This window comes from Eschscholzia californica, unplaced genomic scaffold (assembly GCF_041429995.1).
Source record: "Eschscholzia californica isolate CP2 unplaced genomic scaffold, dmEscCali1.0.p SCAF_4, whole genome shotgun sequence".
Lineage (NCBI taxonomy): Eukaryota > Viridiplantae > Streptophyta > Magnoliopsida > Ranunculales > Papaveraceae > Eschscholzia > Eschscholzia californica.
Genome location: NW_028238461.1, coordinates 46,535,910 through 46,553,852, shown reverse-complemented (window position 1 = coordinate 46,553,852; position 17,943 = coordinate 46,535,910). Strand labels below are relative to the sequence as shown.

The following is a 17,943-nucleotide window of genomic DNA, read 5'->3' as shown; positions in this document are numbered from 1 at the left end:
TATATTGTTGCTCACAATATATTGTTATCTCATGCTAAAGCATACCATACTTACCAACCCTATTTCGAGAAAAGTCAGAAAGGCAAAATTGGAATAGCTCTTTGCAAATGGTATGAATCGGTAACTGATGCTGATAAAGATAAAGATGTCGCATACAGAGCGTTGGTTTTCGTGCTTGGATGGTTCTTTGTTCCATTTTATTTTGGCGAATATCCACTTTCAGTGCAGAGTCTTGTTGGTGACAAGGTATTAACTCGGGGATTTCATAAGTTGACTTATTATGGTATATTTTTATTCTATAAACTTCATGACGATGAACGTGGGAAGGCAGATTTTGACTGTCATATCCACATTAATCGTCTCCACTTAATTGAAGTTGGTTACGTTTATACTTTGGCTCTTGATGACGAAAGTTTTTCAGAGGGCAAGATGGATGTTCTTCGTTCACTGAAGTTAATTTTGCGACAATCATTGTCATATGAGATTGAGTACGAGGTTGGCGATGTCTTCCTCGATCTACTAGATGACGGGAGATGTAGAAATTTGTTGGAAGATTATTTCTCACGATCGATCTTTCGAAATTCCTTGCAATATGAGATTGCAGCTAATGCTATAAGCCATAATGGTGTCTTTTGGTTTTCATGTACCTTTCGTGCAAAGTGGGAATTAAGGATCGCATTGTTAAGTCTCACTTGAGGGCAAGTTCGTTCTCGGACGGGGAGTATGATGGAGGCCATCTCCTTAATGGGCCCTTCGGCCAAGAGATTAGTGGGCCTCACGGTCAAGAAGCTACATTAGCGTAGTTTCTATAATTAAGTATTTAGGGTTTCCATAATTATGCGTCTTAGCAATCAAGGAAAGTATTATTAGTAGTTATCTTATTTCCTTATTTGAGTCTATCTAGGAAAGTACAATCTCTATATAAGAGAAGTCTAGTCTGTCTTTGTTAACCAGATCAGAGAATATTATCAACCAAGTTTATTATTAATCAAGTTTATTGTTTATCGTTATTTTATCAGTTTTATTTCGTTAGTTTAGTTTATTAATAATGGTGGATTCCATTACTTTTACGCTTCCGCAACAATCTACATCAGATCGGCTCGACTTCGGTCGATGATTTAGCCAAACCGCCACTTATTGGTTCGGCTTCTGCTCGAGCCAAAACCGAAAAAAACCGACCGTTGCTCACCCCTATCTGTAAATCTCAGTTTTCCAATATCACAACTCCCCTTCCTTAGTTTCCTCTATCTCTTTCTCTCACAAATCTATATTTTTTCTTGATATCTCTCACAAATCTTTCTTTACATTGGTCGGCATATTTTATCGCATGAGTTTACTTTTCTCTCATTTCAAAATAATACTTTGTGGAATTAAAAGCTTCTACAGATCGAAGAAATTTTATTTAGATAAATATTGGGGCGGTAATATAGCAACGTCATACACTAAGCTTATATTCATTTACGTCTTACTATTTCTTTTGGTGTTAAATTACATCAGTTTTCTCTTATTACATCGTTAGGTATAGAATAAATTTTGTCTATTGGTAGAAAAGGGTTTCGACTGTAAGATGAAACACGCCATGCTGCCTAGTTAAAAAAATTTCATGAAATGTTGAACATTAACAAAAGTAGAACTTGTTGCACACATGAATCTTTCATTCGATCTGGTCTCATATATCACGGAATTGATAGAGATTAATCGAGTGGATTAAGGAGACTGATGTGCAATTCTCTTTCCCCATGAACAAGAGTAGTAAATGCTAGTATGAAATAATTCGGGTTCATAATTCGGTCTCTTGTTTCTACATATTTATGTTGGTGGACCAATCCTAGCAAGTGGCAACAATACAGTTTGTTTGTAGTCTATGAATGAAACCGAGTTTTCCCACCAAATTTCCCTAGCCAAGGGAGTTAGCTGCAAATCTGCGACCGACAGACGGTCCATAAGCTATGATCACTTGCCTTTTATTTATTGTTAGTAGGTCATACTAATTTGTAATTTTGATACGTCATATACATCAAAATATCTTTCTATTATTTTGGGGATCGAAAGACCGACTAATCAGAAGATATTGAAGATTAACATTACATTCTCAATTAATCATTAATTACGAAGGGCATCCCTTAACTTATTGTCAATTAGAGGCACAAAACAAAACTACTTAAGTTATGGAAAAAATAATTATAATTGATATTTGGAAATGATTTTAATAAAATAAACCCTATTAATCTGCACCGTCCCACCTGCTAATATTTGTTCTTATATAAAAACGCGGCGCTGAAGCTTCCTGCTCTCCCTTCCCTCTCTCTGTGTACATGTCTCTCTCTCTCCCTCTCTCTAATTAGGTGGATGCCTTGAAATTATGGCCTAATTCGGTTTTGACCCTCCAAAAATGACCAACCGACTATTTTGGCCTCTCCATTTGTTCAACATGCAATTTGGGCCATCTAACGGTCAAGAAATCACCAACCTGGATGGATGTAACCCACGCTTTCTATCCGAAATGGTTAACGAACTAGCACTTGATTTTAAGTAACGAGACACAGTTTCTCTTTGATTTTTTTAAATATGACACCATGTGAGAATAGTCTCACATGAAAAAAAAAAGTATCATGGTAACTAAAAATATAATACATATAAGTTGGACGACCACAACATTAACATGTCATCAGAATTTAGGTCCACGTGTGATGGACATATCCAATCGTATCGAAAAACACACTTGTTAAGCTCACAAGACCCACACTGCGCATGGGTGCATGTCTAGGACGATACAAAACATGAGTTGAGCACGTCTGGGGGCAAACGAAGATTAACTTATTACTTTCATATATAAATAGATTGAGATTGATTAATCTATATGGCCTTTAGAGTTAGTTTCTACTAGGTACCGAAATAACTGTGCATTCCAGTATACAGGCGAATACCTTTTCCGCCTACATATAACTTTATCTGAGGTACCGAAATAAGTGAGTGATCATATTGATAGAAATCACTCCATGCAACCTATAGCTAAACTTATACCTTCTACCAAAAATATATAGTTAAGGAACTCACGTACCATTGATTTAAAGTGGCGAGAAAACTCTCTTTGATTCTTGGTTTTCTTTTTAGAATAGGAAACCACATGAGAAGAGCCCCAACTTTTTTTTTTTTTGATGAGATAGAAGAGCCCCAACTTGAAAAAGACTACTATGACAACCATATATATACGTGAGATTATGATTCTGCACATCTTAACTTATTTTTTATTTATTTTATATGTCCAACTTTTATGGCATTGGGAGTTAAGTTTGTACTATAGATAGCAGATATGAGCCTTTCTTCCCCTAAAATCTTTAATCTGAATCTCCTTACATAATTATTTACGGCTTTACGCCTTTTTCGTTGTGCAGAAAGCGATCACAATATCATACACTTGGAACCAAAGAAATCGAGACAGGTTGTTGAGTTAGATGTGTGACTTTGACGGTTGCAATGGCAACAAACACCACTATTCACATCTTTGATTTAAACTACTTCTCTCTCTTTTTGTCTTAATTAGACAGGTGGTATGGATCACCAATTAATCCAAGTGAAAGTTTCACCTGACCTGACTTTTTCGAGAAACCATCAATGTTGCCCAATATTTTAGGGCAAGTCGTATATCATGAGATTCAGATTTTTAATGATTCTCATTGTACCTCAGCACAAGTTTACATTGTTTGTGGTTGTTGGCTTTGTTAACACCTATATATTTTGTAGCTATCTGTCAAAGTCATTTGTTAAAACTTTAAGATATTGTTTTATAGTGTGTTCATAAAGGCATATCTACTCTTTAGTATTATCCATAATGTCATGATTTGACCTTCGTTATGATTTGATATTTGACCTATTTTTTGAATAGTCAGCGTGTCTCGAACTTTAACGTCTAAAGTAGAAGAATAAACCTCTTACCACTACAACCCAAAGTTATGAATGAAATATGATTTTAATGGTTTCAAATCAAAAAAAAAAACCCGGAAGTTGTTGGTTATATTTTGACATTTTGATATTGTAGCAAGATTACACGTAATGCCGTTTAAAATCCAACTAACCATTGTTGTTTAATAGTATGAGAATCACGTAACCATTTTTTTTCATCTATATAATAAGAGAGGAGAGTAACATTTTCATAATCACACTCATCTTCAGTGACTAAAATTGTAACTCTCAAATTACATTTCCTACACTGATCTCCACAAGTTGAGATCATACCTCCGAAACTTATCTTAAATGGTTCAGATTATTCCTCCCAAACTTAGCTGCGATGGCTGAGATTACATAACTGTCAGTGCCTACTGGACACGAGTTATGCCCTATCAAAATACTACCAATTTATTCTGAATTGTCCTTACAAACTTCAAGTAACCGCCAAGAGAGTTCTATTAGAGCATCTCCAATGCAACACTCAACTTACCAAACTCAATTTGACACATGGGACTACTTGAGTTTTGACAAAAAACACTCTCCAATGCAACACTCAACTAGAGTCTCAATATGATGTGGTAACAATAAATGTTTAGATACTCAAAAGAAAACTCAACAATTGTATCTCAATTGGTCCACATCAGAGCATCTCTAATGCAAGACTCGAGAAAAACTCTAAAAATCCTATGTGTCAAGTGTGAAAAATGAATCTCTAAATGGTCTCTTTCCTATTTGGCCATTTAGAGACACTCTATTTCAAAACCATCTCCAATGCAACACTCAAGAGAAACTCTAAAAACGTATATTTTAGTTTAAAAACTAATTGATTTGCCTATGTGGCACTTAGAGAAACTCAAGAGGATACTCTAAACTAAACTTAGAGTGTCCTTTTAAGAGCATCTCCAATGCAACACTCAACTTACAAAACTCAATTTGACACATAGAACTATTTGAGTTTTTGACAAAAAACACTCTCCAATGCAACACACTCAAATAGAGTCTCAATATGATGTGGCAACAATAAATATTGAGATACTCAAAAGAAAATTCAACAACTCAAAAGAAAACTCAATTGTTGAATTTTCTTTTGAGTATCTCAACATTTATTGTTGTATCTCAATTGGTCCATATCAACATTTTATATATTAAAATAAGACCAAAAGTAAATCTAAAGTAAATGTTGAGTTTTTTTGAGTGTTGCATTGGAGATGAATTTTAAATTGAGTATCTCAATAGTGTAACCTAGGAAAGAGAAACTCAACTCATACTTGACACATTGGATTAATTGAGTTTTTGTTGAGTGTTGCATGGGAGATGCTCTTATGTTTGAATCTTTGTAACCAAACCAGAACTTTTGGGTTGATTCTCCGACCCAGATCAGACATAAAATGCAGATAAATATTTCCAAATGCAAAACTAATTTCTCAAACAGGTAAGGCCCATAAGTCTCGGATCAATGAAGCTCTTTATGGCCTTCGCCACCAGCCACAATTGCCAAGTGAAACCTCCTTCAAGGGTCTCAGGTCTCGGGTCTCTTAGCCCTTAGGTTGGGTAAATTTTGTTGGCAGAATGATGGGAGGTTTGGATTTCTCTTGTTTGGTAGGTTATCTAGAGTGGATTTAGGGTGCAACTCAAATGACTTGTATGAAGGAATTCATAATTCAACCTTCAAATTCGAAACTCCATTTTACTCTACTTCTCTGAGATCCAAAGGAATTGTTGAAGAAGATGATGTAAGACTAGCAGGCTCAGGTTAAATCAAAAACTAGGTCAGCAAACTCAATTTGCTGGTACCCAGACAATTTCAGAAATTTCAACTAGTTGAATCTCTGACTCAATATCTTATCTGAAACTAATTTAATAGATGAAAGAGCTTTCTCATATATCAAAGATTCTATCAGTACCATAAATAAAGAACAAAACAAAAGGACTTGTGACATATCACTCCAAAGTCAACACTAATTTGGCTCAGATGACTCGAAACGTTCATATAAAAAGAAAGCCACGTTATTGTTATATATCGTCTAGTTCACTCGATCATCTAATACAGATAAGTAACATATATATACATTAGAGAGAAGGAGAAGACGGTGAAGAAGAAAATCACGGCCACACAGGGTAACACAACTAGCAGAAAGAAAACAGTAAAGTATCATATGAACATTTCTCATTACTAATAAAACTCGATAAAGTGATAAACTAGTAGACTTACAGAAAAGATGCGGGCAAGAACTAGAGATGAAAGATGTGAATCCAATTTTTGAGCTTTTCCAGTCGTACAATCTAAGAACAAATCAGAGCAAGAATCACAAAGACACCAACCATCAAAAGAAGCATCTTCAAATACGAATCTGCCTGTTGTCCTTGAGTAGTAGGTTGTGGGAAACCATGGGTATGCCCACCATGAAATGAATTCGAAAAACCATACGGGTAACCAGCAGTTGATCCATACATTGAAGTATCAGGGAACCCGTGAACTTGAAGATTAAAAAGCGAAGGAATCAAACCACCAAAAGCTGCAGAAAGTGTGAAATTCCCAAACCTAGCGTTTCCCATTGGTGCAAACCCACCTCTGAATCCAAACCCATTATGATTATGATGATGATGATGATGAAAATGGTTTGGATCTGGAGGAGGAGCGGTTTCAGGTCTTTGACCTGACGGACGATTAGGAATGTGAACACCAGGGATAGATTTAGACCTCGGATCCGTCGGGGTTTTTCCTCTTCCATAAAGAGGAACCAATTTCTCTTCCTCTATAAGGGCTTTACAAACAGGACATTCCTGTGAATGGGAGTGAATATGGAGCCATTTATACAGACATGGCCAACAAAAAAGATGACCACAGAGTGTCACAATCGGATCTTGAGCAAGCTCGAAACAAATATTGCATTCAAAGCTACCTGCATCATTGCTACCATTTCCTGAACAAGATGGGTTTTGTGGTGGTGGTATGTTTGTTGAATCCCCAAACTCATTATCCATTTCTCAAAACCTAACAAAATAAAATCCTATATCAAGAGAACTATTCAAGACTCAGATTTACAACCAGAGATCTAATTTACCCTAGAAACTACTCTAATTAATAGGAACCCCAATCTGGGTCATATAACAAAAAAAAATCATTATAATTGTTGTTAAGATTAAATTATCCCCCAAAATTTACAGTAATTAGGGACCTCAATCTGGATTATGTCAATGAATTTCATTTTTAAATGATCAAATAATTAGTGTATCAAGAAATAAAACTTAAGAGATCTGGATACAATCCTGAAACCCTAATATCTTAAGAAACCCCTAATATGAATCAACGAATTCAAAGATACCCAGAAATCTTAAAATCGAAACCAGAATATTTCATGAAGTTATAAGAACTATCTAAAGAAAATAAATCAATAGAACCAAGAAACATCACAAATTTTCCCACACAAGTAACAGATCTAGAGAGAGAAATCAAAATACAAATAGATCTAGAGAGAGAGAGAAACAACTGACCTTGACTAATTGATCGGAAGCTGATCTATTTTACTCGTGAATTTAGGTGAAGATGAAATGAATGAAATCTCAATTTTCAACGGAAGATACCAGACGACTTTCGCCATTGTTTACTAAAATAAACTTTTAAGGTTAATATGTTCGAACTACGGTATTAAATTAAGATTCACATTTTAGCCGTTGATTTTAAGATGGTTAACTAGGAGATTAATATCCAACGGTATAAAATTTTGATTATGTTAATAATAACACTACTGGTTAGAGCATATAATGAGAATTTAATTCTAAAACCTGTCATAGTCTCCAAGTCTCCCCACAGCCACATTCAATGGTTCATCAACCTAGTGGGATGTGGTATAAGTATGTGGCTATATTAGCATCCGTAATGTTTTTCAAAATATCTGCAAACTATTGGTGTTTTTTAAGACCACGACTTTGGGGAATAAAACAAAAGTCTGTAGAACCGTAAAGACCAAGTTAAGGGAGTAATTAGTTTTTTACTCTAAAAATTTACTTGGTTAAACTTCGCCCGTGATTTTCATCTTCTCTCTTTTCCCCATTGTCTCTCACTATCTCTCTTTCATCTTCGTACTCAAGAATTCTCTCGTTCTCTTGCTCTATCTTTATCTTTTGATTTTCATTGTCTATCTCTCACAATCTGAGATCTCTACATCTACAAAGACTTGAGACCACAAGAGAGAGATAGAGGCGGGGAGAGAGGCAGAAATCTAGGAGATATATATATGTCGAGAGAGATCTACAACGAAAGAGAGAAAAGAGATCTAGAGAGAGAACGGCAAAATAGATAAACATTGAGAGCAAAAGAGAAAGATAGTGGGAGAGAATGATAGACAGTGGGAGAGAGAGCAACATGAGAACAAGAAAAAAGAGAGAAGATGAAGATTAGGGAGCAATGTTCAATAAATTAAAATTTTGAGCTAAAAATAAAATATGTCTCCTAAGTCAATCTTGATTGACTAAGTTTTTATGCCCGAAGATTTTTCTTTATGTTCCAAATTCCCCACCTTTTTAAACAAGCACCAGTTGACCTTATCAATAATTCCCAACTTTGTGACCAGCTTCATGTCTAGCCCCCTACTTTATCAATAATTCCCATATGGCTTACTTTTTCAATTACCGTTAACTTTCCGTTAACCAATCATCATTTATCTCACCTCCATCTCATCGCATCTCTCTGCCACCTCATCGTCTTCTCCGGCAAGGTCGCCGACCAAAGAACTTCTTCAAGGTCAGATCTGGTTCTTGAAGAACCATATCTAGAGAGAGAAAGAAAGGTGAGAGAAAAAAAATTAGAGAGAGAAAGAAATGTGAGAGAAAAAAAGATTTCTTTTAGGGAGAGAAAGAGAGGAAAAAAATACGTTTTTTAAATGTTTGAAGGACGCTGGCCTGAAAATTGGCTGGCCGGCGACCTTGCCGGAGAAGACGATGAAGTGGCGAGAAGATGAGGTGCCAGAGAGAGGCGATGAGATGGAGGAGAGATAAATGATGACTGGTTAACGATAGCGAAAAAAGTGGGTCATATAGAAATTATTGATAAAGTAGGAGGCTAGGCAGGAAGCTGGTTACAAAATTGGGGGTCATTTGGGAAATACCCCAATAATAAATTAGGGAAGTTTACATAATTCGAGACTTTTTTCTTAGCTTGGTTTTGTTTAGGTCATTGGCCCTTAGTCAAACTAAAAAGCTGCTTGTTTATAGCATAAAGATCGGGTCTTTTTACGGCCACTGGGTGGTCATTTTATTTCGGAACACAATCAATATACAAAGAGTGAATAAATTGAAAAAGGCGTTGAATTAGGTCCAACCGCGGTGGTGGGGAGGATCCATTCGGTTCATCTAAGAAAGTAAACTGAGAATAAAATTGAGAGGTTTGATTCGATTTTACACCACTTTTGCTCTACTTCTTTCCACTATTTATCTTTTTAGTTTTGACTGACGCTGGAATTTGAATCATTTCTCAACATTTTCCTTTTGAAAATGACTACACAGAAGCCACTAACATTAGGTGAATATTGCCCTGACCCAGAACCCAAATACAATCAAGGCTACTAACATAATAACATTAGGGTGGGTACTGACTCATACTCGATCCATTACCCAATTTTTGTTGCAAGAACTCTTTTTTTTTTGTTGTCCAATTTTATTTTATTTTTTTTCAAATTGTCCTTGTATGCTCTGAGAGTTAAATCATTGTTTTAATATTTAATTATTCAAAACAATTGAATTAATCAATTCAGGACCGAAAGATTGAAATACAAAATTCTAGCAGTATAGGTACAACGTCAAGTTGGTTGTCCATATGGTTCGCGTACTGGAACCATTGCTAATGTGTCGTAGAGTTGAAGTTTTGAAGTGATCTTTATTTCTCATGCATAGAAGTATTTTGTCTGAGTTAAGTATATTCGATTCAACGGTTATATGTTGCTTGAGAAAAAAAAAGCTAAAACTCAATCTAAATCCGAAGTAAACGTCTGAAAAATGCCCAAGCCGAGAAAGAGAAAAAACTTGAGCGAAAATTTGTCTTTCACGTTAGATTCTAGCTGAATTTGAGCCGTTTTTTTAGATAGAGTAATAGTTTTCTTAATCTCTAATTCCCAATATTTTCAAACTATTATAGCATTTAGTATCATCCAATTAAAATATGTGATAAAAATAAAGAGAATCAACAACTAGATTACCCATTAAATTAAACCTATTTGAATAGAATTATTATTTGGGAGCAAGGAAGTCTGAAAAGGTGAATCCTTTTAATAGTCAAATCTTCTTGCCAACAAATCCTACTTGGGTTTGCTGAACGTGCTATTATATAATCCTATACTCTCTCTTTTCTCAACCTAATGGTCAAATCTTGCTCAATATGCCCTTGATAAATGATACTTAAAGTATGTCTAATCTTTTTTTGTTGAAAGAAAAGTATGTTTAATCTAAAATTCAATTTAAAAAAGGTGTCATGAAATGGAAGTCCAAAAGTGAAGGAAAATCTGATCTAAGGTTCACCCATAAAGATCTATTGGTTTTTAGTCCTTTGTTCAACATGCTCAAAATACCTTCAGTCAAAAGATTTTATACATCTGGTAGTTTGTATGTTGGATATTTGCATCTAGTAGTTTATATATTGCGTCTAGTAGTTTGTACAATACTTTTTCAAATGTGTAACTTAGGTTTTTAGCATCTGAAAAATTAGGTTACGAACTACGCATAAATGACTTTGTATGAATCTTAAATGTAATGCATTTTTAATTCAATATTTGTATATTGTATCGGGTAGTTTGTACAATGCACTTTTAAGTGTGTAATTCATACTATTCAATGACTTTAGGTTCTAAGCATCTGAAAAAATAGGTTCAAAACTATTAAAAATGCTGAGTACAAAAATGAATTTGTATTAATCTTATATGTAATTCATTTCTAATTCTTTATTTTTTTGATGAAGAAATTCATTTCTAATTCAATGCTAGTATATTGCATCTGGTAGTTTGTATAATGCATATTTTAGTGTGTAATACATACTAGTTAGTCACTTTATGTTTTAAGCGTTTGAAAAAATAGGTAATGAACTATTTAGAAATGTTGAATACATAAATGACTTTGTATACATAGAGGGGTAAAGTTGGAAGAAGGGAAAAAACTTTTTGCCTAGAGATGAGATTTGGTGCATTGGGATCTTCATTTGGACTAGAAGTGGGTTTTTAATTTATTTTTGGACTTGCTACATTTTGGAGGATGGTGGACTATTATCACTACTTAGGACCTTGTTTTTGGACCTCTAACCCATGATTCGTTTGATACATGGGAAAACATTTAGGTGTGAAAATCAAGTATTTCTTGTGGGAAAGAAATTATTCATTTTCAAATGGGAAATCAAGTTTAACTGTTTGGTAGGAATGTAGGAAAACTAGGAGAGTGCTTTTAGAATTGTGTGTTGTTAGACTTTTACGAGTGCGCCTTTAGAATTTTGGGTCATTCTCTCCCCCAAATGGATTTTTAGAGACAACACGGCCTAGGGCTTGTTTTCCCTAAATCAATTTAGGGTTTCTCATTAACTGCAGTCTATGATCAATCTCGGCCATATGTGCAAACAGATCACGGACATTAACTAATGCAATCAAAGCCAACGCTACAAGCAAAATCGTTAATCCTTGTGAACTTCTCTAGGTATTGTATTTTTTACAGGATTTTAAAAACAAGAATGAAATTATTTCGGTGTTGTTAAGATTTGGTATAGTAGTAGTTTATGATGATCTTTGAATGAAAAGAGATAACAATAAGAGTCATAGAGAGAAAACTATTATAAATTTCATGAATTAGAATGCATCTCATGTTAATAGACGTAGTCATGATAAGAATTACTCTGAAAGAGATGGAGAGAAAGAGTAACTGGAAGAGAGGATATGGAGAGAGAGTACGAGAGAGATACAGAGGAGACATGGAGAGAGAGATGCCGAGGAGATATGGAGAGAGAGGACGAGAGAAGAGAGACGAAAAGAGAGAGTTACAGTATGAGAGAATGAAGAAAGAGAGAGAGAGAGAGACACGAGGAAATGAGCGTGGGAAATCAATTTTACCACCTATTGGGGGGGGGGGGGGGAGGGAGGTAAAAAGATTTAAGTTATTTTCTTAAGTTTTTTTAACGGAATTCAACTTTCTCACTTTCGTATTCTTATCAAACAGTGGAAAATAAAACAGAAGGGAAAACGATAACTGGGACAAACATCTTTTTTTAATAAAGGTTATTGTCTAGAAGCCCTACTCAAAATTTAAAATATAGTCCTTCGTAGAAATAAAGTTACCTATTTAAAAAGCAATAATTGTTTCCTTCTTAGAAATGAAATAACTAATTTAAGAAATAAAATAACAAAATAGATTTCAAGAGTTAAATTTTTTTTGAAATCTCTCTCTCTCAATAGAATAATAACTAATTTAAGAGAAAAGAAACAAAAAAGTAATACAAAAAAATAATAGTAACTAATAAAAATCTCTCTCTCTCTCAATAAAATATAACAATAAATTTCGTAATATTTGATTGATACAAGTGTTCGTGCCCTAGGACACGAGATATACCCTAGTTTCATTAAAGAATACTCCTTAAGATTTAGTTAGGTCTTAGAATGATGTGGCAACATTTAATTCTAAGATGTCTAAAGAAAAAACTTCTCGAAAACGTAATATTTGAGGTTCATGTTCACAACTTCAATTGTCCACTTAACGTCTAAAAAAACTAACTGTCTAGGAAATAACAATTAAGTAACTTTTAAATTTTTAAAATATTGCATTTGAAATGTATTTCAGTAAAAAATCTCACTACTGACATTCAAGAGTCCACCACATTGAGATTTATCTATGTAATAAGACTAAATAAAACAAAAGATTAGGTGGACTTTTAGGCCTCTTATGATAGGCCTTAGAGCATCTCCAATGCAAGACTCAATCTTAAAATCTTAAGTGCCACCTAGGACTTTAGAGTTTTTTTTGAGAAAAAACATCTCCAATGCAAAACTCAATTGAGATCTTAAGATGTTGTGGAAGCATTAAGTTTTAAGATGTCTCAACTAGAAACTCTATTTTTGAGATCTCTTTTGAGAGTCTTAAGTGTCCTAGTCATCAAATTTAATTTTTGGACCAATAGGAAACTTTTCTTTCTCAACCACTTTTTCCTATTAAATGTATGTGTGAGAGCATCTCCAATGCAAGACTCAATCTTAAAATCTTAAGTGCCCCCTAGGACTTTAGAATTTTTTTTGAGAAAAAACCTCTCCAATGCAAAACTCAATTGAGATCTTAAGTTGATGTGGAAGCATTAAGTTTTAAGATGTCTCAACTAGAAACTCTATTTTTGAGATCTCTTTTGAGAGTCTTAAGTGTCCTAGTCATCAAATTTAATTTTTGAACCAATAGAAAGTTTTTCTTTCTCAACCACTTTTTCCTATTAAATGTATGTATGACATGTGTATCTATTAGAGTTTTTTAGAGTGTTGCATTGGAGAAGGACTTGAATTAGAGACACTCAAGTTAGCCACATAGGAAAGAGAATCTCAATTGAGACTCAACACATAAGCCAAATAGAGTTTTTTTTAAGTTTTGCATTGGAGATGCTCTGACATGTGTATCTATTAGAGTTTTTTAGAGTGTTGCATTGGAGAAGGACTTGAATTAGAGATACTCAAATTAACCACATAGGAAAGAGAAACTCAATTGAGACTTAACACATAAGCCAAATAGAATTTATTTTAAGTTTTGCATTGGAGATGCTCTTAGGGTCTGATACTCTGATGGCAGTTGTAATGCTAATATAAAGATTTTGGAATGTGGCATTGATATCTAATGTCGAGAGAAATATATTAGTAAATTCATAGTCTTTCTTGTCCGTCATAATAATTTTTGATTTGTAATCTTTTTTAAGAAAAATTTCAATATAGATTTCACACTGATATAAAATGCATTATAATAGATACACCATTGTTTTTTTGTTGAAATAGATACAACATTGTTAGTCATCATGATTGACATGAAGGAAGGAATGGTTGCTTCACCATGACTTTCTAGTCTCAACCATAAGGGCTGTTCTATGAACCCCCAAAATTATTGCTGGAAGCGCCCCCAAGCCAAAATTTATAGTAACCCATTCTGGTCTCAATATTCCAACCCGAATTCTTCACCTTCCGTCATTCTTCTCCCTGTTTCTGGATTCCCCCATCCTTTTCGGCTACTCCCCCCCCCCATTCCCCAAAATTCACCACTTTCTCTCTCTAACCCCCTCTTTCTCTCTCTAAGAAATCATCAATCAAAATCGGCAAAAATCTCGACCAGCCATTGATTCTTAGGTTTTGAAGATGGGAGAAACGATTATGGAAATCATATCATACTGGTTATCAGATCATCCATCAATAATCGGATTCAGATGGAACAATAGTCAATCATGGGGTTCAACTTGGTCATTCTTATTCACTTCCATAGCTTCTTACATCATTTTCTCTCTCTTCATTCGTTTAATTCTATCAATTTTCCGATTCAAAAAACCGATTCCACTCGGACCCATACCTGTTTTTCATTCTCTTTTCATGTCTTTAATATCTCTCATCATTTTCATAGGTATTTTATTCTCATCTGTTTCAGAAATTCGTGAAACTCGTTGGTTTTGGAATAAAACTAAAACCCCTTTTCAATGGTTCCTCTGTTTCCCATTAGGAACTAGACCTAGTGGTAGAGTTTTCTTCTGGTCTTATATATTTTATCTCTCTAGATTTCTTCACTTGTTCCGTACATTTTTCTCAATTCTCCGGTACCGGAAACTGACATTTTTCCGGTTATTCAATCAATCAATTTTACTCTGTATGTCTTTTCTATGGTTAGAATATTCACAATCTTTTCAAGTCGTGGCGATTTCGTTAACGTCTTTAATTAATTCGATTGTTTATGGGTATAGATTTTGGATTGGAATTGGATTACCCAAATCTTCATTTCCATTTGTGATGAATTGTCAAGTATTATTATTGGGTTGTAATTTGATTTGTCATATTGGAGTTTTGTTATTGCATTTTTTCAAAGGTGGGTGTAATGGAATTGGAGCTTGGGGTTTTAACTCTGTTCTTAATGGTGTAATTCTTTTACTTTTTATGAATTTCTATTTGAAGATGTATTTTAGGAAGAAAGAAGTTGATTCAGTTTCAGAGATGGAAGAGATGAATAGTGATAAGAAAAAGATGGAGAATTTGATGATTAAAGAAAAGGAACTTTGAAGGTTAGGTTGGGTTGATTTTTCTTCTCTCTGTTTTTGGTTTGTACTTTTCTTTTTAATTCTTCTCTTATAACTTAGTTGGGGGAAAAATTAGAAAAATATAAGAAAAAGACCCCTTCTTGTATAAAAAAATCACTTTGATATATGATAATTTAATGTTGAGATTTCCACTCTTTTAAATCTTTTTTTCTAATTGATTTGTTAACACTTTTTTACACTAGTAAAATCTCTTTGAAGTGAGACATGATTTAATTGAGGACTAAAACTTCTCAACATAGATCCAACATAGATCTTTAAAGTGCACACAAGATCTTGTTTGTATATATTTTTTGTATTTTTCACATATGTAATATCTCGACCTCAACTTTACTTTCCGGTGCTAAAAGCATTTAACGAGTTCAATCTCAAATAATGACTCGGGATTCCGACAATTATAGGGGCACATTTTCACGTCATGATATTGAGTATCTAATTATTTGTATTGTAATTGTAAATATGGTTGACGGAGCTTGACAAACAACCTAGATACTTTTTTTCCGGTAGATATTGTGGTCGAAGTATATGTCCAGTAGAATTTAGAGAGATACGGTTTGTAGACAACTATTTTTCCCTCCGTTATATAGAAAAAGAAAATGTTACTATTACAAGTCGATAGTTTCCTTCAACAAAAAAAAAAAAAAGTCGATAGTAACTCCCGAACCAGAGATGATCATTCTTGGTGATTGGCCATTGCACTCTAAATATCATGTGGAGTTGTCGTTAGGCATACTTGTTCACATTATATAGGGAAGTTCTACAAAACACCTAATTTTTCTCTTTTCCCCATCTCGATAGTTTGTATGATTATTTGATAATTGAAAGGTAAATTGAAATTATAGCACACATATTTAACTTAGTTTGGTTGGAAGATCACAATCTACGTCTACAGTGAATTTTTAAACGGGTATATTATTTTAATCTTATTAACTGTGATTTTACAGGTATGATTAATCATGTTATCTGCGTGTACAACTGAATGATAAATACGTAGAACTCGACCATGTTTATAGAGTGATTTACGATTTCATAGTTTTCTAAAACACCTAACTAATATAGGAAGCAAAATATATATATGAATTTACTAGTAATCTTGCAACTCTCTAATCTTCCCTTTTGGCATTCTTTTTCTCTTTTGTTCAATGCTACTTGGACTACATTTCTTTTTCATCTTCTGGCAACTCAGATAACCTTTGATGTTTTATGAAGAGGATTACACGATGATTAAATCATAACAAACTAACACAAATATTGGAACTTGTGGAAGCTTGAATCACGATGATAAACTTGTTCAGATATCATGTTAAATTCACGATTATGCAATAATCGAAGTGATCAACGAAAATAATGAACATTATTATTTATTGGAGGGGAGAGGGGGTTGTCGAACATTATCTTTTTTCAGCTAAAAGCACACCAATTAAAATTTTGGTCGATTAAGTTCGGGCTAACTAGTTTTGTTTGGCTCGGATTGATTCAATTCAATTGTTCGGTTCCTCAAAATCTCAAAATATTAGACAAATTGTTCATTGTGTAAAAGTATAACAAACAAATGACAAAAATTATTTCGGAAAAAGTTGCAATACTAGATGAGTGGGTTCAGTCTACGCGGCGGCATCACAAAAAAATGATTAAAAAACCCCTCATTTTGTGATCTCATTGCTTATGTAGCAAATAAGAAGAGAGATATTTTAGGGTCAGTGTTTTGGGGAAATCAACAAAGTTTCCGGGGCAATAAATTTTGGCTAAAAAACTTTTTTTGTTTCCTCCAAACATCACCCTTTCAATTTTTTTTATTTTTTCTTCTTCTCCTCTGCTTCAACTGAAACTCCGGCGACCTCCATCGAATCCCGGCGCCTTCTACTATTAACGCAGGCGACCCTCTCACTCTTCTCTTTATTTTCTCGCTCACAAGAAGGGCACATAGTAAGAGTTGTTGCCGGAAGTTGCATATGATAAGGATGAGAAGTTTTTTAAGCTCTCACAATCAACCTCTGTTTGCTTCAATTTTGTTCTCAAAATTCAATCAAATCAAAATTAAATCAAAATCAAGATCTAATCAAAACCCATAAAAGAAAAATTCTGAAAATCCCAAAATTGAAAATTACCTGGTTCTGAAACCAGACTTCAACTTGTCTTGCTCTTAGATGGAGTTGTTTTGCTAAAGCAATCTTTTGTTTCTACAGTTTTATAAAACAAACAAGAACACAATAAGGGTTAGAATTAAGAACATGGAATCTCTCTCTACTTTCTCTCACTAGATAGGGTTTGTTATGAACTTACTGGGTTGAGGGTATTGTGTTCTTTGAAGTTTTCTTCTAGAAAAGCAGATTGATCTTTAGAAAGTCTAAGTTTCTTTCTGGTAAGACCATTATCTTCTTCATCACTAGCTTTAGAAGAAGTTCTTTCATTATCAACTTCGTTTAAACCTGCAATTTCTGAATCTCGATGATTTATTAAGAAATTGCAGATGGGAAAAGATTAGCTTTTCAAGCATTAACCGAACTCGCTAATGGAACTTATTCGTAAATATTCAATTCCATTCCTTGATTCTTTTGATTAATCTTCTGTTTCGTTCTGTATTCATTGAGTCCAGATCGGTCCCGGCGAAGGGACCATTCCCTTCGCCGGAATTTAGAGAGAGAGAAAGGAGAGAAGAGAGAGAGGCAGGAGAGAGAGAGAAAGAGAAGAGAGAGAGAGAAGAGAAT

General features: G+C 34.2%; 1 protein-coding gene and 1 pseudogene across 2 annotated transcripts; one reads left to right on the top strand and one right to left on the bottom strand.

Annotated features, from left to right (window-relative positions):
• Nucleotides 1-5,939: 5,939 nt before the first annotated feature.
• LOC147545279 (uncharacterized) lies at nt 5,940-7,786 on the bottom strand. 2 transcript variants are annotated; one of them, XM_086635055.1, is made up of 2 exons: nt 7,444-7,786; nt 5,940-6,943 (listed from the first exon to the last, which is right to left on the bottom strand). In XM_086635055.1, the coding sequence occupies exon 2, from the start codon at nt 6,931-6,933 to the stop codon at nt 6,232-6,234; it is 702 nt and encodes a 233-aa protein (XP_086491181.1). In that variant the 5' UTR covers nt 6,934-6,943; nt 7,444-7,786; the 3' UTR covers nt 5,940-6,231. The 2 variants fall into 2 exon arrangements, with proteins under 2 accessions (XP_086491181.1, XP_086491182.1); XM_086635056.1 differs by having other exon boundaries at nt 5,940-6,959; nt 7,444-7,770.
• Nucleotides 7,787-14,102: 6,316 nt separating this feature from the next.
• Nucleotides 14,103-15,379, top strand: LOC147545278 (fatty acid elongase 3-like pseudogene; annotated as a pseudogene).
• Nucleotides 15,380-17,943: the final 2,564 nt, after the last annotated feature.